Below are 24,179 nucleotides of genomic sequence, written 5' to 3'. Positions count from 1 at the left end.
ATATCATAAATGTGGTCTGTTTTACTTGTGCGCTATATTCCATGTCTTCTGAAGTCATACAATAGCTTTGTGTGATGAACAGTCCTAAAAAAGGTGTTATTTACAGACTATTATGATGTTTTTGCATTCTTTTTGAAGCTTGAAAACTTTAGTCCCCATACATTGTAATTGCATAGAAAGAATGACCAGCAGTCCTGAGAATTTCTCTTTTTGTGTTCCATGGATGAAATAAATTCATAAGGGTTGGAAATTACATTAGGATGAGTAAATAATGACAGAATTTTAATTTGGGATGAACTGTTCCTTTATGAAATTCTTTATGCAGTTAGTGAGTATGCAACTACATTTTTTAAGTTTGAGTGAAATGGATAGTTCACCAAAAAATTTAATTCTGTAATTATTTAGTTACCCTAATGTTGCTCCAAACCCGTATGACTTTGTTTTTTCTTTGGAACACAAAATGTGAATTTTAAAAAGTCTTTACAGGGTTTATTTGCCTTCTAATGACAGTGAAAATAGTGACTCCGATCTATCAAACACATAAAGGACTCATAAAAATATACCATAAAACCACAGTAAAAGTAATCATTACAAGTCATGCACTATATTCCAAGTCTTCTGAAAAATCCTTATGAAGACCTTGTTAAAATTCACATTTTGTTTCACAGAAGAAAGTCATACAGGTTTGGAACAACAAGAGGGTGAGTAAATGATGACAGAATTAAAATTTTGTGGTGAACTATCCCTTTAGCGCATAACCACCAGTTAGTAGTTAAATTAGTTACATCCTAATTATTAGAATTTGTTCGCTGGTCTGACCCTGTGTTCATGGAGGGCATAAGTTCTAAACTTGGAAGTGTTCCCTCATAGCTTTTAACTGGCTGCGGACCTAAATGGAGCACACACAGAGAGAGAGCGATATGCAATATGAAATATGAAATATGGAGCTTAGTGAGTCATCGGCCTGGAGGACATTGGGAGCTCTCTAAATCTCTAATGAAGGCTGATGTGGCAAGGTTCAAACATAGTCAGCAAGAAAGAGCGTATATGTGTGTCTATGCGCGTGTGTCTGTCTGCATGCATGCGTCTGTGTGACGTCAGCCTTGTATTAATTATTCCTCTTGTCTGCAGCTGTCCCACATCAGGGTGTGATGGTAGTGGACATGTCAGTGGCAAATACGCTAGACACAGGAGGTAAGAACTCTCACTTATACACTTTAAAACTGTACCCACCCATGTGAAAGTGCCCCAAATTGTATTGCTCAGGGGTTACTCTTTCATAGCTCAGGAGACTTAATAGAGTTCTAATTTTTGTTAAATTAGTAAATAATATGTTAAATTATGCTGCGTTCCATTCAAAGTCAGATGTGGGAGAAAAGTATCTATACAAGCACGTCAAATTTTTATTTGCCAAAGACACACCCATCTCTATAATTTCTGCAGACATCACTTAATTCCCATCATGCAAATCGATGGTAAATGTACAGACATCTGCAGTAATAACATACAAATATATGTCCTGTAAACGTATCCTGTCCGAACAGGGCTTTCCTTCCCCCTTAAAAGTCCTCTTTACTGTATATCCCTTAAAAGCACCATGATAACAATAGTTTTTCCACAAAATGCAATATTTACTATACTATTATTTATCATCTGAATAGTCACATCCTCTTACCCCCACGTCAAATATATATTAGGTCTTTTATCTTTCCTCCCCCTGCTGGTGACTTGTGTAAGTGTTGACGAGAAGAGTTGTGTAAATCAAAGGAGTTTTTTTTTTGTTGTTGTTGTTTTTTTTTATTCAATTTTAGTTTTGAGAAGGGAGAAACAGAAACAAAAAATAGAAAAATGGTAGAATTCTAGGTTCGTGTATATTTGCGTCCATACTTTTTTATTTTTAAAACCCAAAAATGAAAAATGCGTTTCTTCTTTATTGACTTTAACAATGATGAATAGAATAAGCAGATACAAACTAATTTTCTGTTGACTATTTTATTTTCTATTTAAAACGGAATAAAGTGATTGGGGGAAATTGCTCAATTTTTGTTTTCCTTCAGTGTTTAAAAAATAATTTAAGGCTTGAAAATTTGATACGCACATGTGAGCGGCACTGAAACGCCCCTTTCATCTGATTGGTCAACTTGCCCTGTCTTCTGTATCCTTCAGCTAGAATTAGAGTTGGGATCGCTCTGCAAATTTGTCTAAATTTTCATTAAATATTGTCCCAAACCACCACTAACTGTAAACTATGCATGCAATATGTATTAGAATCTTGCTGCTTGGCACATCATGGTGTTGTTGCGAGGTGTTGCCTCTAATGGACGATGCATGAGATATCGCATTTTAATACAATGTTATTAAAAATAAAAATTATATGTAAAAGACCAACTCCCAGTCAGCATATGGCCAAGTGATGTGGCTTGCGATCTCTCACGCATCATTCATTAAGAGGCAACAACACCATGATGTGCCAAGCAGCAAGATTCTAATAATTATGGCATGCATAGGTTACTGTTAGTGGTGGTTCGGGACGGGACAATATTTAATGAAAATTTAAACAAATTTGCAGAGCAATCCCAACTCTAAATCTGGCTGATAGGATTAAGGCAGTACAGAAGATGGGGCGGGTTGAGCAATCAGATAAAAGGGGTGTTTCAGTGCTGTTTACATGTGCATATAAAATTTTCAAGCCATAAATAAATGTTTTAAACAATGAAAGAAAAGAAAAATTAAGCCATTTGCCCCTTTCTCTTTATTAATTTTTAAGTAGAAAATGAAATATTCAACGGAAAATGAGTTTGTATCTGCTTATTTTATTCATCAGTGTTAAAACCAATAAAGAAGAAACTGCATTTTTCATTTTTCATTTTTGGGTTTAAAAAGGAAAAAAAGAATGGACGCAAAAGTACACAGACCATTCTACTTTTAAAGGAATTAATCAATTTGTGTACATTTGTTTTTTACTTGTGCAGAAAAATGAAAAAAGAAAACACTTGTTTTTTTTGTTATCCATTTTTTGATTTCAAAACGGAAATGGAATGAAAGGAAGATACACAGATTCTCCGACCATAAAAGCGTTCCATTGCTCGATGAACTAGGAAGTTGGAAATTCACACTTTATGAGTTTCAGAATGCAGCATAAGTATCAGATGTTTCTCCTAAAATGCTTCAGGGGAAATAACAATAGACACAAATTAGACCAATTGTGACACAGTAAGAGTAGATTTATATGGATAGCAATGTTTAGATTAATTAGTCAATGTTGAGTTCAAACTGAACTCTGACTTTTTGACTGTAGGCTTTTATATCTTGGCAAATCTGAGCACAGTTTGTGACACTGTTGAGATCTCTTCTGCAACTCTAAAGTAGATGATGGAACATTACTAGGGTTTATTTTAAAGGAGAATAATCTCAGAAGCAGTATAAGCAAAAGTCTACATTTCCTTTCCTCCATTTTAATCTTGTTGCTGTCTAGAAGATACAATTGAGATATTCAACAGATCTCATTTATTTGATTTTCTTTCCTATGGGTGCCTTTATGGCTATAGTCTTGCCAAATCTCTACTATCAGAGTACAGGACTGAAGACTCTCAGCTGCTTACAGAAAAGCTGAAGAGTAGTACCAAAATTAAGTAAAATGAATTTGAATTAGACCTCCTTTCTTCCTTTGTACATCCCTTTACCAGCCAAAAGTTATGAAACTGCAGCTAAAAGATGTGAAACTGCAATGAAGCAGAGCTAGCATTTACTAAAATAAAGCATGTACTTTATTCCGGATAGTACAATTAAAGGACAGAACACTTTTTAAGTGTTAGAATGAAGGAAAAAAAAAAAAGACTCAAAAAGTCTGCTTACTTAAACCAAGAGAACAGCTATCCTAGAGTAATTAGCAGGAACCTGTCCCTTAGCATTAGCATCTTATGATTTTTACCCTAAAAACGTTCTCCATCCAAGTGGCCTGTTAGATTGCAACCCAAATTTACCCCTTTGAAAGTAGCTGTTGTAGACTTAAAAACAGATGTAGTGGGGCCTGGGTAACATATGAAGTAAAGACGCTGACTACCACACCTGGAGTCGCAAGTTCAAATCCAGGGCGTGCTGAGTGACTCCAGTCAAGCTTCCTAAGCAACCAATTGGCCCGGTTGCTAGGGTGGGTAAGTCACGTTGGGGGTAACCTCCTCGTGGTCGCTATAATGTGGTTCTCGCTCTCGGTGGGGCGTGTGGTGAGTTGTGCGTGGATGCCGCGTAGAATAGCGTGAGCCTCCACACGCGCTAGGTCTCCGTGGTAATGCACTCAACAAGCCATGTGATAAGATGCGTGGATTGACTGTCTTAAAGCGCATTGGGAACTGGGCATGCCAAAATTAGGGAGAAAAAAAAACAGATGAAAAAAACAGATGTAAACACTGCAATATATGTTATGCTCGGACACCCAACTCTAATTAGCATGCATCAGGAAGTTGTGGAGGCTATCTGAGGATAGCTTCAGCATCATTAGTATTATAATCAGCTTGTCGAACGCCTTAGCAAGAGTGTTGTTTGTTACCTCTTTGACAACAAAGCCTTTTTGAGGACAAATTGGAAAAAGAATACATATGGCAACATTTGACTTAAAGGCAACATGAGATAATGTTTAAACTTAAACACTGATATAAGTTGAGACTTATTTTCAGCTGTCCATTACAGTGATTTTACTACATAAGGAGTGTTATTATTAGACACACTGCAAAGCGTGGAAAATGACTGTACCACACATACTTGAGTGATTTGGAAAATGGTGGTGATAGTAATATGACATCAATGTTAAATTAACTTCATGAATAATTATTGAAAATAAACAATTAATTCACCAGCTGCCAATTCTTGGGCTGTTTGCGGTTGCCAAGCAACGTAGCAACTTTGCACATTAAAGGAATATTCTGGGCTCTATCAGAGACTATTTAGCAGAGACGGGTCACTTCTATTACAATGAATGGGAGGGGAATGCCCAACCAAGAAGCTCTAGCGCCCAACGGTCAACAGATGTAGAAAGGAAGTCCTGCCTTACAGGTAAAAGAGCCAGTCACCTTTTAGATACAGACATCGCCTGTCAGTCATCTCAAGGATGCGCATTAGCTACTGTATACTAGCCGGGAAAATTGCGTTTTTTTATGATACAAGCATTTCCAGATTTTACTGCTGATATGAAATATGTTCTTTGATTGTAGTCTTGACCAACCATTTTGAAGATTTCAGTGTTCCTACATTCAAGTAGATAGGAGCTGCACTGGCATGACTGGAAATAGCCTCCTGAGAGATTTCAAATTGTGCCTTCTTTTCTTAAAAAATGAAAGATCTGGTTTACAGTGAGGCACTAACAATGGAAATGAATGGGGCCATTCTGTAAATGTTAAAATACTCACTCCAAAAGTATTGCCACTAGACATAAACAATATGCACGTTAACATGATTTTAGTGTGATAAAATCACTTACTAACCTTTTTTGTATAAAGTTACACCAATTTTACAACTTCACTGCAATGATGTTGTAACACTCTAAACCCTAATACAACCGTAAAAAACAAAGATGTAAACAACTTTACTGCTCATATAATACAAATAAGACATGTTTTAACAGAAGACTAAATGGAAGTGATTTTATAAATGTATAAGCTTCACATTTCTGCCTTCAAACCATTCAAAAATAAGACCCATTCTCTTCCATTATAAGTGCCTCACTGTCGCCTAGTATTTTGCTTATTTTAAAGAAAAGGAGAGACTAATCAAAATTATTTTTTGAGGTAATCAACATCATTCGTCAAATACTGCAGATTGAGTTTAACTTGTATTGAACCCGGAATATCCCTTTAATATAGAATGTGCATAATATGCTTACAGGTGTGCATTTGTTGTCATTTTACAATAGCTTTGAAGTCATGGCATCCAATCAGAATTTACAATCTGTATCTGTTTTAGAAAGTTTTACATATTTAGGTCTTGGTTACATTGACACAAATTTCTTTGGATCGCTGTTAAGGTAATAGTCTCTGATTTGACAACATTTTCAAAGTCACTCTCTCAGACTGTTACTCTGACAACATGTTTAACAGTCTCTCCTCTTGATGCTGTTTACTGTACCTCAGAGGAAAGATACAAAACAAGAAAAGCAGAACACAAAAGACTGATGGATATGTCTACTGTGTCACTCCATCAACCAAGCCCTGTGAACCACTAACCAGAATTGAATTACTGCTACAGACAAATGGTACCTCCAGCAGACCTATCACTGAAAAGGCAGAGAGAGAGAAAGAGAATGATGAATTACCCCCAAATGAGAGGGTGGGGAGAGAACAGTGCTCCAACTTTGCTTTCAGAGCACACTAACGTTTGGGGGGCATTGTGGGAACATTGTGGGAATGGCAGGGTTATAATGAGGACGCAGTGTTACCTGTGCAGGCAATGCAGCATCTGCCGCCCTTTACCACTCCATTAAAAAGCAATGATGACAAAACAATAACAGAGCTTGTCTCCTGCTGCATCCGTTGGGTAATATCACGGCAGAGGTTCACACCCCTAATGTATAGCCATTCTGATGGGTGTGTGAACTAATGTAATGTATACATTGGGGCATATACCTATTGTAATGGGCTCTCAGGGCAAGCACATTACTGAAAACTGTGTATATGAGACTTTTACACTTAGGTGAGTCAAGTTCTGTTCTGTGGTCTGCAGCCACTTGGTCCCCTCCTGTGAGCCCTCACATTACAGAGTGAACTGACTTTTTGACTACTGTTTGACAACTATATGATGTGATGTTTTTCTACTGATCCATAAAAAACATTCCAAATGACCAAGAATACATATAGTGTGTCTATCCTCACAATGAGCAGCAAATACACATTTTGAGTTCATTAGTAAACAGAGGGTTTATAGTGTTTAATTAAGACTTATCTACACACTGTAAGGGGCCGTTCACACTGAACATGTTTTTTGTGTCCTTCAATCCTGTTTTCATTGTAAACTTGCGCTAGACGCAAGTCTTTGCCCGCAGTGGCGCGTCTTTCTACTTGTTTGGCATCTTGCACAGGAGTACCGCATTTTTTAGATTCCATGTCAGTTTAAAAATAACCTAGAAACACCTGTGTTCTGTTATATTCGTTGTGCTTAAAGGTGAAGTGTGTAATTTCTGCACCATTAATGTCCCCAAATGGAATTGCAAAAATAATGATTGTTTTTAAACAAGTTTTAATATCACCACAGAACCACGGTATTTACATTTATTGGGAAAACCAACCTAGAATTTTTTATTGAAAATTGTCTTTGAACATTTATCTGAACCCATATGACTTTTTTCTTAAGCGGAAAGCATAAGTAGATTTTTTTATGAATATCCCAGTCCATATTTTCAATACAATGGCAGCTGATAATGACTCACTTTAAAACTTAAATGGATAGTTCACCCAAAAATGAAAATTCTCTCATCATTTACTCACCCTCATGCCATCCCAGATGTGTATGACTTTCTTTCTTCAGCTGAATACAAACAAAGATTTTTAGAAGAATATTTCAGCTGCATAGGTCCCTACAATGCAAGTGAATGGGTACCAACATTTTGAAGATCAAAAATGCACATAAAAACAGCATAAAAGTAATCCATAAAACTCCAGTTGTTAAATCTATGTCTTCAAAAGTGATATTATTGGTGTGTAATATACTAATATAATAGACTAAAAGTAGTCTATGCTACTCATGCGTCATATTCCAAGCCTTCAGCAGAAATATTGATGTCCGCTGCACATTCATGAGTACATGAGAGAAGCTTGTTCACAGTGGTGTGAACACACGAGCCACTATAAATGAGCTTCTCTTATGTTCTGCATAAGAAAGAAAGTAATATGGGTTTGGAATAACACGAGGGTGTGTTAATTATAAAATAATGTACGTTTACGCTGGGATAGGAGAAAGTATTTTAACATCGAATAAATTTAATCACTTCTAAATAAAAAGAAAGCAGATATACACTCACAATGGTTTAATGGTGTTGCATTCATGCAAGCTGTGCATCATCTGTACCATACAATTTTAGAACTGTGTGAGGTTTCCTTTAATGTGCCATTTTCTTCTCATCTAAAAATACCCACCTCAACACCCTCTGTGATGAATACTCTTCCTGAAAACATGTTGTCTGTTCATTCTCCATTTTAATGTAGCCCTTTTAGCAAATGCTGAGGCTTTTAATAAGAGGATGTGTCAGTACAGGTGTGACTGCTATGATTTTAACAGGGTTTAGTAATTGCTTTGTGCAGATCATGTTTAGTGCCCTCTCTCTCTCTTTCTTTCTCTCCTCCTCTCCATCTGTCTCTCTCTCTTGTTCCACTTTCCTATTTTCTATTCCTCTCACTGCTCCTCCTCCTTTTTCTCTTCCCCACAACCTGTCTCTTTGTTCCTCTACCTTTCCCTTACTCCTCCTGCAGCCCTCTTTCCATCCCTCTCTCATTCCGCTCTTCTCTTCCATCCAGTCTCCCTTCTCCTCCTCCCTGTTTCCCTCCCTATCTGATGGATGACTCACATAGGCTGAAGCCCAGGGCTGTATAATTCAGGGCTTGACAGGTAGCACTCACTAAAAGAATGGGAGCTCTGCCAAGAGCTGGTGGCAGGGGCTAGCGAATGGTATAGTTGCATACACTCTCCTAATTGCTCTCTGTTTCTCTCTCCTTTTTTTTCCTCAATATAGCACCCTGCCTCATTTCTCTGCTCTGCAAAAGTGTGGCCCCTTCTTTGTGATAGCCAAAGTGCACAGGTTTAATGCCAGGCTCTTTCATCTGCCATTGTATTTTTTTCCAACAATGTACTGTAGATGCTGAAATTCAAATATTTTGTTAGAGTATGTGAAGTGTGAGAAGGCCAATACATGGCTAAAGAAGGAAAAAGCATTTTCTACTAAAGTCTGTGGTGGACAACATAAAAATTCACATCTACAACAATTCATAAATGCAAATGAATGATGCCTCTGCTGAAAAATACATAGCTTAAACCAGTCTATGGTGGTTAGCTGGTCTATTTTGATGGTTTTAGAGGAGTTTTTGGCCCTTGTCTGATAGTCAGGCTGGCTGACCAGCATCTAAACAACAGCTTGCCCTAACACCAGATTTGCCAGGCTGGAACACCAGCTATACCAGTTTTAAACCAGTTTGACCAGCTTAATACCAGTTTGGCCAGGTTGGAAGACCAGCTTAAGACCGGTTTGGCCAGGCTGGAAGTCCAGCTGAACCAGCTTAAGACCAGTTTGTCCAGGCTAGAAGACCAGCTAGACCAGCTAAAACTAGTTTTGCCAGGTTGGAAGACCAGCTTAAGACCGGTTTGGCCAGGCTGGAAGTCCAGCTGGACCATCTTAAGACCAGTTTGGCCAGGCTGGAAGACCAGCTAGAACAGTTTTAAACCAGTTTGGCCAACTTAAGACCAGTTTCACCAGACTGTAGGACCAGCTAGACCAGCTTAAGACCAGTCTGGCCAGGCGGAAGACCAGCTATAGACCAGCAAACCACCCTGGTTTAAGCTGATTTGTTTCTGCAAGGAAGCATATATTTCCAAAAATGAGCACAATCCATTGCGCTTGACAAGTGAGCTCACTTTTTGTTAGTAATGAGGAGAGAAGGATGAATGTCTTTTAGCTATTAAAAAATAAGGTTCGATATGGAGACCAGGATTGACAAAGCTACATTGGGACACTGGCCAGGGCACACAGCCTAATAGTGTATTTCTTTAAAACAACATGCACAGATTCTTTTTATTGAGAAACAACCTGAATGGTTCACTATTATGTTTAGAGTTTTCTTACTGCAAAAAAATTTAACCGTAATGAGTTAAACCATTTAACTTTGCTATCAAACAGCTGTTTAGTTGTGCTTCAAAATGCCATTTATAAAAAAATATGTTCACTCCCCCTTGTTAAGATGTTTAAATGTCAAAAGGTGTTCAAATTAAAGAGAGACCTCAACATCAACAGCTCCACAAAAACCAAAAGACCCCAAATGTCCAGATAACATCTGCTATTCTGAACATATTCTGAATAATTTCAGTTGATGAAGAACTGATCTCTATTTTTTTTTCTTCACATAGAATAGTTCCACTTTCAAAATATGCAGTAAACAAAACTATTCTGAGGGTAGAAAATATCAGAAATATCTATAACAAGGATCTGCTTGTTACTTAAAAATCACTGAATTGTAACATGCTGTTGATACTAATGGAGAATTTATCAGCATTAATGTATTTTGGGCTGAATGGAAGTCAATGGAATTGTTGCCACAGACATTCCATTGTTGAGACAAAGCTGCTGATGGAATCTCTTTGTCTTTATACCATCTCAAAGAGTCTACTGAAATTTAGTATGATGGACGATTAGAGACGGCATTCCTTTATAGCTTTAGAGCATAATTTACACCTTCGATGTATGTTACAGGGAGAAATCATATTTGTATGCCGGTAAATCAGCAGCAGCATGCAAATAGCTGGGCTCTGAACTGTGTGGGCGACACATGCATTTTTTTCTCTGTCTTCCCTTCTCGCTCTCTCTGTTTTTTGGTGGGTCTTCGGGATGCAGTCTATGTGGTCTGTTGGCTTCATCACTTATCAAGTCATTCTAGATTATCTTTGCTATACATGCTGAGGGCTTGTTTGTTATCTTGGTGGTTTGTAATTTGCCTAAACTGTTAATTTAACTGTGAGGCTGTGCCAGATGCCTCTTTCATAAACTGTAGCCAGAAAGCGCTAAGCATTAAACCCTATACAAGTTTCTAAGTGTCTGTATCCATGTGTTTGTTTCCATGCAACTAGAAATGCACCAGTGTATCAGCCACCGATATACTGTACATTGGCTGATTACTGATTATTTTCTTGTATGTGTTACACAGATGTCGTTGGCTGTTACTTCACGTCTTGTTGTATTTTCACTGTTCGGTGGAAATGACTGAAAAAAGGAGTGATAAAATATTGCCCTTTAGGTTTATGAGTCATTGACAAATAAGGTTGTCTAAGGTAATAAAAATGAGAAATATTTTACAAATCTATTTTAAAATGTGTCAAGTTTGTAAAAATGTAATCTTTGAGTCCATGTTGGTTTCACAGATTTTGTTATTTTTTTTAAATAAATTGTTTAATTAAAAATTTGATTTAATGACTTTAAAAATGTTATGTGGTGTAACCATCAAGTAAAAGGTATTAAAATATTTTCCTTGCACCTTGAATAAATGTGTACACAAATTAATCCTTTATTCAAAAGAATATATATATATATATATATATATATATATATATATATATATATATATATATATATATATATATATATATTTTAATACATATATCATGAATTTGTAAGTCAAGTATATCAAGTCTTCTCGGGGTTGCACCAAATGACCTGAACAAAATATGCCTTTTCCTAAAAATGTAAAAATACTGATATTTATTGATATTATTTGTATTTATTTATTTTTTACTTCACAAACAGTCTTGAGGATCTAAAAGGGTCCTCTTTGTTTTATTTATTTATTTATTGTCACATGACAACAAAATGGCTATATAGATGTTGGTTACACTACATGACTTTGAGTTGTATCAAATAGTTTTTCAAATATTAATCATATTTTAAAAATAACATATTTCATTGCTTAATTTTTAAAGAAATAATAATAAAAGATTATTCTGCACTACTCATGCCAACATTTCTTTTTCAAGAATTTCAGTTTTTAATGTATCTTTGATTTTTTTTCTGTCTCTGGACAGTTACACCGCATGACATTTTTTACTTTAAGAAAAAAGATCAAATTACTTTTAACTAAACAATTGAAAGCATGTTTACAATAGAAGAGTAATTGTTTTATGTGAATTACATTTGTAACATATTTTTGTATAATTTAATAGATCTGGACAAAAAAAAATGAGCGTCACATCATTGACCCTTGTGTTAGCGCCCAAAATTGTCTATATTGGTGCATCCCTACATGCAAAACATTTTGGCGACAACAAATCCAGCCTAAAGCAACAACCAGAAAAAAGCTTTCATTCTGCTGCTTCCCGTGTTCAGCCATCTGATATCTCATGGAGATCTGAACCTGTGTGAATGGCAGTCATATCTTATGCCTTCAAAGACCCTACTGAGATTTAAAACCCCATTCTAGGGTCAACCTTCACGAGTCTCTGCAGTAAATTGAATCGCCAAGGACATAATCACCACAAACAACCTCACAGTGTGTGCGTGTGGTAGTGTGATTGTATGCTGTGTTTTGAGGCAGAGGGGTACCGGGTACCGCAGTGACAGAGAAGGGAACTGAGCTGCAGAGCAGACAGAGCCCTGCAGAATGCACCACACCAGCACCTCCTTTGTTCTACTTTTTGGGAGGGCGCGGAATGAAGGGAGGGTATTGGGGAGATGTCTGTCAGGCTGAGAATCACAGATCTCTCTCTCTCTCACACACTCTGTCTGTCTGCTCAAATTGCAAATCCCACTCCTGAGGGGGAGATCACCATGGTGACAGCGCCTTGCTATGCATGCCTGTGGATGCTGCAGTGTAGGAGCGCAAAGGAGCCGTGTGCTCCTATGGCAACTCAAACATGAACAGCCAGCTGTAGCTTCTGAATTCGCCTCAACGGTCCTATAGTGTCACACTCTGTAAGAATGTACCTGACGCCGAGGCAGCTAGGAACAACAATAGAGCAGAGCTTGAACATGCCCTTGATATTCAGGCCAATTAAAACCAAAGAGGAAACATTTTTGTTACTTAATCTGATGTCTCTCATTGCAACAGAATGACTATTTGAAGACTTTTAATTAAAAATAATCTCACATTTTGAAACAGATGTAAAAACCATTCGCATTCATCATTTTACCACTAGGAGGGCAATATTTGCACCATTATTATGATAGTTGCTCTGGATCAAACAGAGCAGACCTAGGCTAATGTTCTGGCCATTTCTGGTATTAGTTAAGTTCATCAGAGGATTTGTCCGCTAGGAGCTGTCTGACTGAAGTCATTATTTCTCCTGGCAGTTCTGAAAGGCTCGCAGATCTCTCTGTCTCTCTCTCTCTGCCATAATTACCTTAGTCCCACTCAAAGCCTGCCTCCACCGCTCCCATATTCAAATGTGGTTTAATTACCTGTGGAATTTTAATTGGCATGGCCTGCCAGTGGGAAACGCAAAGGTGTCTAAGGTCATTCTGAGTCGTTCGCGAACACTCTCACCCACACAGTCGATGCTGGCTGCATGCCCGCACAACACACCACCACATCAGAATCAGAATCAGAATGAGCTTTATTGCCAAGTATGCTTACACATACAAGGAATTTGTCTTGGTGACAGGAGCTTCCAGTACACAACAATACAAAAACAGCAACAAGACTTTAAAAAAATAATTAAACTTGAATAAAAAAATAGATAAATATTGAAAAGAAAAAAGTATATATAGAATACACAATAGACTATATATATATATGCACACATACATACACACACATATGCATGGAGTGGTGGTGGTGTAGTGGACTGAACTGGTAAGCAGAAAGTTGTTGGTTCGATCCCCACCACCATTGTGTCCTTGAGCAAAGTACTTAACTTCAGGTTGCTCCAGGGGGATTGTCCCTGTAATAAGGGCACTGAAAGTCACTTTGGATAAAAGCGTCTGCCAAATGCATAAATGTAAATATACATACATACATACACACACTCATACACATATGTAGTGCAAATCTACATACAAATTGGTTATGTACAGTGCAAGGGAATGTAATGGCAGAAGAGGTAGGATGTGTTGGATAATATAAAAAAACACATAGAAGCACAGCCTCTATAAACAGCACCTGGTTCAGACAAATAAAGAAAAGAAAAATGGGGATCTCACACCAATAGGCCTATTTATGCATTATTGGGTTATGATGTTTAAAAACGATTTCATGCCATACAATTTTAGGAAACTGTTGCCAAAAGACCACAGTTATTGTTAGTACTGTAAAACTATATTAATAAATTCATATTAGATCTCATTCAAATAGTGTCATAAGCTTTCAGAATCTTTCTGGGGTAAATCCATTACAAGTGTTGAGGGGAGGGGGTCGAGAAGGCCAATTGCACCACCTTTAGTGAGCCGCTGGCGCCCCCTTTTACATGGCGCCCCTATGCGTTGAATACCTTGCATATATGGTTTTTGCGCCACTGTATGTTGGAATAGCGAAGGCAGGGTCTCTTATTTCATGACGACATACATCATTCACTGTATGTGTTACTGCATGACAAACAGCAAAAAAGTAATAAAAGACAAAGTATACATTTCTGACCGCGAGCGAATACAAACGCGTTCGACGCATGCCACTACAGCTGCATTGTGATACTCTTTTAGTACAGTCAGTGGCCGGCGCATGCGCCGACGATGCGCACAGAAGAGGACTGCGTCTGCGGGTCGAGAAAATCCAAGTAGGTGGGGGCAGAATCTCCCAAATGGGGCGTGATTTATCTTGAAGGGGCGTGGTTACTCCAAAAGGGGGTTGCACTGACTCCAAAAGGGGGCGACTCCTCCACAGAGGATTAGGCTTAGGGAAAGGGTTAAGTAAGGGGCTTCCTGTATCTTTGCTGGTGATTTGGAGCTCCCGCCACTTTTTGGAGCTGCTCTAAAATGGGGCGTCGCTCCAAACCGCCATTGATTAGCAACGCTGACAACCGAAGTATACTCAGGCCTTTACAGTTGAAGTTATTTAAACTTGACACAGCATCTTAAAAACACGGAGCTCCTGTATGAGATACTGAAAAAACAGTGAGACAAGCCACAACGGTCAAATACATCAGTCTAGCACATGTTTACGTAGGAAAACAATTGAAAAACCAGCACAGATGTATGCAAGAAAGCTTTTGGTGTGAACGCCCCCTTAGGAAATCTGAATCCGTGGATGAACAGGACGAGGAGAACAACCAACATAGAGCAACTGAATCTAGAATGTTTCACAGTCCATTGAGCCTTGACCAAGCATGAGAGCTGTAAGCAGAGGTTATAAACACAGCACACGTTTGTGTTTTCCACCAGGACTTTATTGCCCTTGTATCATTAAAAATGTGTGTGATGACTTGTTTTCCGGATTCTAGGCAACCTATTTTGCTTTGCTGTAAATCTCTTCACTAAACTGAGCTGAAGGTTTGAGGTTATGACCCATAAAGGAAGCTTGGTTAAATGAATCAAATAATTAACCAATCCGGCGTCAGAAATATACACAGAAGTAAACCGACTATGTTCTTTCATCCTTATAATATCTAACATTTACAGTATTGTATTAAACTGTTTCTGGAAGTCATTGTAAATGAAAAACATGGACAGCTTTATGCATTATAGATTTTTTGCTTCAGCAATTCAATAATTATTGTCCCCAGCAGCCAGATTATCTTCAAAACATAATATTTCCTGCACTTTTCTTCTTTATCACATATTTCACATTACAAAGGTCAACATGTCATTGAATTGGTCAAAAGTGGTCAAAACTCCCCACTCCAACAACCTTCAACATTTTTCTGATGCCACAGTCTTTTATATGAAAATTTCATAATTGATTCAATGGATGCTACATTCAAACCACATATAATTGCAAGTGCTGTTTTAGTGCAATTAAAATTGAATTTTTCAAAAGCAAATCATTATTATGGGATTTGTGTAATTGAGGGCTAGGGCTTTGCCTTGTTTATATTTTGGAGGATAAGTCTCATAAATGAGTCTGGGCAGTTTAGGAATAGAACTGTCTTGTGGGACTAGAGTTCAAGCAGCACATGCATTTACATGAATAAATGTGCCAGTGGTTATTAATGCCATGCTATGTCTTAAACAATTTGAATACTTCTTATCTCTGAGGGTCGAGCTCTGGCACAGACACTCCTCAGGCATTCAAGGTCATTTTAAAGCACACACATTGAGAAATATTGAGTGTAATGGATTTATATATATATATATATATATATATATATATATATATATATATATTTTTTTTTTTTTTTTTTTTTTTTTGCAGTGTTTATGGATGCCCCTTGGCTAAGAAAAGGAAAACCCAAGAGAAACCTCCACAGGAGCCATCTTCCAAACGGAGTCCGTTTCTAACTATGACTGATGGAGAGCCCTCCGTGTACGAAAGCTATGAGCCGGAGATAATGGAGGAAGGAGAAGAGGGGGAACAGGAAGAAGTAGATGAAGTGGAAGAAGAGGAAAATGATGAAGAAGAGGACTGCTCGGATGACAATGAGGAAGCTGGAGAGGAAGACAATGAGGATGGGGAGGTGGAGAGAGAGGAGGAAGAGCAGATGGAGGAAGAGATAGAAGAAGATGAGGAAGTAGTGGAGGAGGATGGCGATGATGAAGAGCAGGAAGAGGAAGAAGAGCAAGATGAGGAGGAAGATGAAGATGAGCATGAGGATGAGGAATACTATGAAAATCAGTGTCATCAGCAAGGTAAGAGATGGGAGCAGTCTGGGCACTTGATTTGTAATGTGAAACAATTACGATTTACAAAGAGAGAGGTCAGGAGAATTTTATGAACAAAGACATTGAGTTCCTTTGACACATAATGTAGTATAATTCATGAAAAATGAATCAAGGACAGTTTATTGTAGGTCAACAGACATTTCAGATTATAATTGAAATCCATTTCAAGAATGGAATGTGCAGTCATTAAAGTCACTATTATTACATCTGTTTTATTTCTCAAATTGCCTGTTTTAGTTTCAAGTCATATATGTAATTTGCTGAATCGCAATTAAATATGCATAAAGCCTGCAGAGAATGGTCAGCCCTTCTAATTAATGTGGATTTTACAGCCAGGAACGTTCTACCTCCCCGTTCGAAATTGAGGGAAAGCAGATGTGACTGCTTCTTTAGTATGTGTCTCACCCTCATTCTCTGGTGTCCTCAATCGCTTGTGACAGTGCTTCCAGAGTAATGGAGAGAAGAGGCTCTCTGAGTTATTAACTTTGGACCCCCTCCACACATGCCCACTAATGTTCCAGGAGGTGTCAAATACACTCAGCCCCCCCAACCCTTCCTGGGTGGAAATGGGCTCCTCCTGAGGATATTTCTGGCACCAGAAACAGAGTACCTCATCCTTTGCTTATCCCTGCAGTCTTATCCGCCTCTGTCCCAAATTCTGGCAACACTTAAATCTTTTCAGCACAGTTGAGAGGCATTCAGAGCAGCCAGTGCTGCTTACATGTTAAGGAACATGAATATGTCTTGTGAAACTTAAAAATGCCGTCTGGTGATTCATGTGCCGCCTACCATATTTCCATATTGCAGTCTCTCTAAAATTCATTGGTTTCTCTTGCAGGGTACTCAAAGAATATTTCAGTGACATAGTGGCTGTTACCATCTTACTAAATTGCATTTGATTATTTGAATACATTTTTTACCTGTGTCATCAAGCTGTAAGTGAAACCATGGCATGACATTTGTCTTAGATTTGCTGCATCAGTGCTATAATTCATGAGATGTTACATTTTCATAATGATAGTGTTCAGACCGCTTCAGATTACAGAGAGGCCTGACATTTCGTTTGTGAATTTATCATGGCGCATTGGGAGACAAGCCCCTTGCTTTAGAAATAGAATGAAAGGCCCTAGTGCACCACATATTCAAGGATATATTTTAAAGCTATAGAGCGCAACAGTGCCCATCCACTTTTTCAGTCGTAGTTGATCTGTAAGTGTTTTTCACATTTTTTTTTTTTTTCCAAAGGGATTTCATTAAATTCTTTATAAAAGCATTCTAATTCATGAACCAAACCAAGCAGCTCTGGGGTGAATCACAAGATTACAAGCTTTGACTTGAATCAAAGTATTTGAAAATTGGACAAAAAGACGAAGGCACAATACTGTGTACTTAGCGTCTTTTATAAGGAAATGAACTACAATCACATGAAGCATTTTGAATGATGTAATCAAATTGAAAACAATGGAAATATAAAAAAACAATTGATTTTAAGTTATTGATTATAAATATAGAAACAATATATTTAAAAATTAATATATACTGTGTATAAATAGTTAGAGTTTAGGGAGACTTTCTTGACCACAACTCTCTTTCTCTTCAGAATTCAAAGTTAGTGTAGTTCTTCACCAGGGATTTCCCTATTTAACAAAAAATTTTAATTATGAAGTTGAAATAATGTGGACTGATGGCTTCAACGTAAGCATGTACCATCGATTAACAACCTCAGAGCACATGGTAGGCCATGGTAAACACATGAGAAATGTTGGTAACACATGGAAAGTTAAAAGTTATCGTTAATAATCAATTCCCCTATGGAAAAAAACTATAATGGGAATTTAACTTCTGGAACCAGACTGTTGCGCTGTATTGGTTTTGTTCAGGAAATGTCCATAAACCTTAATGCAGATGTCTTCTTTAATTTTTCTCATGTACTTCTTTGCTAGAAATGTATTCCATAATTTTTTCTCCTTTCTCTACAGAGGACAATTATTCTAGTGGTGGACAATCAAAATCCAATCAAATGGTTGAGAAGGACAATAACAATAACAACAGCATGAACAATGAGGAGTACGAGAATTATGATGAGCTGGTGGCCAAGTCCCTGCTGAACCTGGGTAAAATTGCAGAGGATGCTGCCTACCAGGCCATGACTGAGTCGGAGATGAACAGCAACTCCTCTAACAGTGCAGGAGAGGATGATGACGAGGATGATGATGAAGGGAGTGAAAATGGAGGTCTGAAGGGAGAGTTGAGTGTCGACCTGGATAGTGACGTGGTACGGGAGACAGTGGACTCCCTGAAGCTTCTGGCTCAGGGTCATGGGGCAGTGCTGCCCGACGATGGATACCCAGACTCTGGAGATGCTGGTGGAGCTGGCCATGCTAACGACCGTGGACAGGCAGAGGAGAGTGAGGAAGAGGTGTGCCTCAGTAGCCTGGAGTGTCTACGCAACCAGTGCTTCGACCTGGCCCAGAAACTAAGCAAGACCCAACCGTCTGAGCGACACACAATGGAGCACCAGGTCGAGCAGCAGCAACATCAGCATCAGCATCAGCATCAGCATCAGCATCAGCATCAGCCTCCATTGCATCACATACCCAGGTATGACAGCTGCCACATGGACCAGCAGAGACCCCTTGAGAGGAACTATTCTGATATGGTCAATCTGATGAAGCTTGAGGAGCAGCTCAGCCCAGCTTCCAGAGGCTACCCCTCTAGTTGTGCCCAGGAGGGGGACGAGGATACTATGTCGGTGGCCTCTGAACGTTCAGATGAAGCTTTCGACATGACTAAAGGCAACCTGTCCCTGCTGGAAAAGGCCATTGCTCTCGAATCGGAGCGTGCCAAGGTTATGCGAGACAGAATGGCATCAGAACAGATGGTGGCTCGGAGGGACAATCAGCGCCTTCATGGAGAGCACAGCCCAAGGCAGAGCAGTGGTGCAGAAGAACGCAGGGCCCGACTCCATCATGATGGCTCAAAAAGAGCATATTACCCTAAAGGTAAAAATAAAACCCATGTAATTCCCTTTTGTTGTTTAAAGGACATAACTGCTTGAATATAGATTCTTGCAATATTAATGTAATTTTTTTAACATACCACCACCACACTTAAAGCTGTTGCAGATTTATTTTAAAGGGATAGCTGATAGCTGAAAATTTTCGGGGTTTTGGGTAAAGTACCCCTTAAACATTTGGTAACAAATTGCACTGATGACATTGATGACCATGGGTCACTGTGGTGAGAACCATTATGAGGGCTTGTTTTAAACACTCAGGTCACACTAGTAAACTTCTATAGTGACAACAGCTTATGTCGCTAAAGTAGGCTGGCAGGATAACATCAGAGACTTACCTTGTCAGGCATGAGTAATGGCAATCTGCACGGCCCGTTAGGAAAGCAAATCTCATCCCTTGGATCCCATACATGGTTTATTTCTTCAAATCCTTTCCAATCCACACCCACTACCTTTGGGAGTGAGCCATCATCTCTAATTTGCACAGCTATTACCCATCAGAGCTACAAGAGCGTATCAGTTTTGCATTTAACAAACAGTAGTTATGGTGCTAAGGATCCTCAGATCACCTCTAGTTATACAACCTAACCACTCTTTCTGGCTAGTACATTAAATGGGTCATAATTTTTCGCTGTTCAGACGGCATTGTATTTTTTCATTTCCTTCCATTTGCTCCATAATTTCCATTTGCACTGTATTTTCCATCTGAGAGAGTGTGTCTGTGCAGCCAATCGTAGAGCAGCTTCATGTTATTTTCAATACACGAACACAGCAAGTCCTGGAACTCTCAAAAGGTCAAGTAATTATAGAATTACACCATGAATTCACATTTTGTCTCTAGAAAATATTCTTGCCAATAATTATTGGAGTGTCTTTATTAAACATGCTGAGCAATCTCAATGTTCTGACTGACAGGGAGCATTATTATTATTATTGCATTTTATTGGAATTCTACAACAGTTGTTTTTGGCTAATAAAGGAGGGAGGAATATTACAGAAGACGCTTGTACTGATAAACTGTATAGTTTGAATGCATTGTAGGTCGCTTTGGCTAGTAGCATCTGCCAAATGCATAAACTTAAATGTAGTGACATACCAAGTTTTCCTTAAAGGGATAGTTTACCCCAAAATGCAAATTCTGACTCGCTCTTATATTGTTCCAAACTGTATGACTTTCTTTCTTCCGTGGAATACAAAAGACAAGGCAGAATGTTAATCTCAGTCACTATTTACTTTCATTTCATCTTTTTTCCATAAAATGAAAGTGAATGGTGACTGAGACAGTCCCTAACATTCTGCAGAACATCCCCTTTTGTGCTCCAGAGAGGAAAGAGAGTCATATGTGTTTCAAATGACACAAAGGTGAGTACATTTTCATTTAGAATTTTCATCTTGTTGGGCGAGCTAACCCTTTAAAGGAATATTCCAGGTTCAATGCAAATTAAGCTAAATTGACAGCATTTGTGGCACAATATTGATTACCACAAAAATAATTTTGACTTGTCCCTCCTTTTCTTTAAAAAAGCAACAATCGATGTTACAGTGAGGCACTTACAGTGGAAGTGATTGGGGCCAATTTTTGAATGGTTTAAAGGCAGAAATGTGAAGCGTTAATTTTCTAAAAGCATTTACATGGATTCTTCTGTTAAAACTTGTGTATTATTTGAGCTTTGAAGTTGTTTGAATTGTTATTTTTACAATGGTTTTAGGGTTTATGGTCTACGTCGTCATGGCAACAAAGTTGTAAAATTGGATATAAAGTGACTTTATTACACTAAATTCATGTTATTGCATGCATATATATGCATATTGTTTACATCTTGTGGCTATACTTGTGAAACAGTATTTTAAAATTTTCTGATTGGTCCCAGTCACTTCCATTGTAAGTGCCTCACTGTAAACCAGATTTTTACTTTGTTTTAAGAAAATCTAAAAGTCTAAATTTATTTTTGTAGTAATCAACATTATGTCACTAATGCTATCGATTGAGCTTAACCTGTATTGAACCCGGAATATTCTTTTTATCCCCCATTGATTTAAGAATTCAACACGGATCGTATCTAATTTTGACACAAACACATGCATTCTCTCTTACCTTTCAAACCTTTATTAAAATATTAAACTGCACGGCATCAAAAACCAAGAATTGTGCAGATTGTCTCTTAGAGAGCAACAGAGACACACATTCCAAACTTAGTTGATAAGCCAGGTGTACACAACACAGGTCTCATTGAGGTTATATTCCTTATCCTGTGTCCAATTTCAAAGCAAACAGACAGTGTTTGAAAATAGTTGTTACTGGAGCATAAATGATATCTCAAAGAATCAAGCAGATTAATGGGATTCGCTTACTGCGACTGTAATAGGATATGCTAATAAACATCTTTGCTTGCAGACTCGAGGGGAGAGAAAAAAGAAAGCAAATGTCCCACCCCGGGCTGTGATGGCACAGGCCATGTCACTGGGCTGTATCCTCACCATCGAAGCCTGTCTGGCTGCCCCCACAAAGACCGTGTTCCACCAGAAAGTAAGTCTAATTTGGACAGTCATTTGCACCTGATAAAATGTGTTTGAACCCAATATGTGTGTTTAAATGTGCTGCCTGTGCTGTGGGCATGATTTTCCACGCCTCTAACTGGATGAGGAGCATGTCACAGACTGGTTCTGATGAGTCAATTTACTGCAGGCCCCGAGACATAGCTCTGCAGGATGTGTCATAGGCAATCTAATGGCTAGACTCAACATGCATGCCATTAACACATTGCATGCCTAGATTCTTCTTTCACCATATGGTCTGGCCGTGATTAACTTTATGATTAACTGATTTCAGCTGGAACATTTCTTAAGAAGCATGTGCATGCTGTTGTCACTGAGCCCATTCTGCTTAATGGAACACAAGGCTTTCATACTCACTCTGGATCCTTCTAACCTTCTCTCACCCTCTCCTCTCTGTTTGTCCAAGTTCTTGCAATGTATGAGAATGTTCTAAAGTGCCCTACGCCTGGCTGCTCGGGACGTGGCCATGTAAATAGCAACAGGAACTCCCACCGCAGGTGAGTGGCTGGCAGGGATGTGGAAAGAAGGCCACTGGAGGCACTGTGGGGTCTGATGTTCAAGTCATTGTACACACTTTATACAGGGAATATGAAGAATACATGGATTTAGATGGAGCCTTGCTTTCAGGAAGGACAAGAGATACTGATTTGTTTGTTACGTTGTTTGGCTGGGTCTTTGAAACAGTTCCAGGTTCAAATATTTTGCTTGCACATTGCCACTTTTGGCATTCAGACCAGAAATTCCACTCGATTCTCACCTGGAGCAAGCTGCTTTGTGCTCATTGATACTTGTAGCTCAGATTAAAATTTTTCTTAGGTGAATAAAACCCATTCAAAATAAAACATAATTTGTAAGACAATGATTTTAGAATATATATATATATATATACATTCACAGTTATGCAGTGTAGATGTGCGTCTATGTGCATATGGTGTGCATTCAGACAGATGCAGACTCCACCCAAAGTTGCTGCAGGCCATGTTATATGGAACAGCTCCTATGGGACGAGCACACACACATATACACATTGTTTGATGGGTTAAGCTGAGCAAAACAAAATGTATAATAGGGCAATGTAACACACTTGTACAGTATATATATATGGTATGTCTACACATTCCTCATCTCGTGGTTGTCATGGCAACACAGCATAGCGACAGCAGTCCTTCTCTCACCACACATTCTATTCCATTAAATGAACGAGTGCCTGTGCTTGTACATTTCATGTGCTTCTAAAATGACAGTGTTTTAATTGAGAATGTATTTTGTGTGTGTGTGTGTGTGTGTGTGTGTGCGTTCGTAAGTGATTTTTGTATTTCTTATTGTATTTTTTTCTGAGTATGACTGAATATATTTTACATTACCCGAAGACAATAAAAAAATTGCAAATGATATGCAGGGTTGTTATAGTTTTGAATTATTTAGTTTTTATTTCTGTTTTATTTTCAGTTTGTCCTTTCAATTTAGTTTTGATTTTATTTTGAGTTTCCTTCTATGACTATTTGTATTATTTTTATTTATTTTTTCATTTTGATTCAGTTTCATTTTTGTTCTTTATTGTATATCGTTTTTATGTTAGTTTTAGTATTTTTGGGCAAAGGTTAATGTGTTAACTGATATCATTTAATCATCTTTTGCATTTTCATGTTTAATGAAGGCAGGTTGTAAAGATTTGAAATGTTATAATATACTATGTATCAAAAATGAAACTAAAATTCATTCTTAGTCATTTTTATCTAATTTTAGTTCATTTTGGAGTCATGAAAATGCATTTTAGTTTCAGTTTTTCCCAGTAATGTTGTATTATAATTTCAGTCAACAATTTGTTTTTATTTAGTTTTTGTTTTAAGTTTTCGTTAATTATAAGAACATTCGATAACAACAGAAGGGTGTTCCAAGGCAAACCATTCAATGAAATACACATAGAGAGAAAGAAATTAGACAGAAAGTAGGTAAAAGTAAAGAATAAACAAATGTAAAGTGAGATAGAGTAATGAAAGGAAGAAAGGGAGAAGAGAAAGAAAGGAGGAATAAGAGGAGAGCAAGGAAGCGTAGCTGGATGCTCTGAAGCTCAGTTTGTTCTTGTGTGTCTCACTGAAATGACTGCGGTATCTCACTGTG

At 38.1% G+C, this 24,179-nt stretch overlaps 1 protein-coding gene across 4 annotated transcripts in view; it reads left to right on the top strand.

Annotated features, from left to right (window-relative positions):
• LOC127415759 (myelin transcription factor 1-like protein) overlaps positions 1–24,179 on the top strand; it is an 81,846-nt gene that overhangs the window by 28,941 nt on the left and 28,726 nt on the right. For all 4 annotated transcript variants that reach the window (XM_051654637.1, XM_051654639.1, XM_051654636.1 and 1 more), the window contains 5 exons: positions 1,132–1,194; positions 16,020–16,453; positions 18,466–19,488; positions 21,898–22,029; positions 22,465–22,555. In XM_051654637.1, coding sequence (XP_051510597.1) covers positions 1,132–1,194; positions 16,020–16,453; positions 18,466–19,488; positions 21,898–22,029; positions 22,465–22,555 — 1,743 coding nt within the window. The remainder of the gene's footprint in view (positions 1–1,131; positions 1,195–16,019; positions 16,454–18,465; positions 19,489–21,897; positions 22,030–22,464; positions 22,556–24,179) is intronic.

The sequence above is a fragment of the Myxocyprinus asiaticus genome, chromosome 25 (genome assembly GCF_019703515.2).
Source record: "Myxocyprinus asiaticus isolate MX2 ecotype Aquarium Trade chromosome 25, UBuf_Myxa_2, whole genome shotgun sequence".
Classification (NCBI taxonomy): Eukaryota; Metazoa; Chordata; class Actinopteri; order Cypriniformes; family Catostomidae; genus Myxocyprinus; species Myxocyprinus asiaticus.
This window is presented reverse-complemented; position numbering and strand designations above follow the sequence as displayed.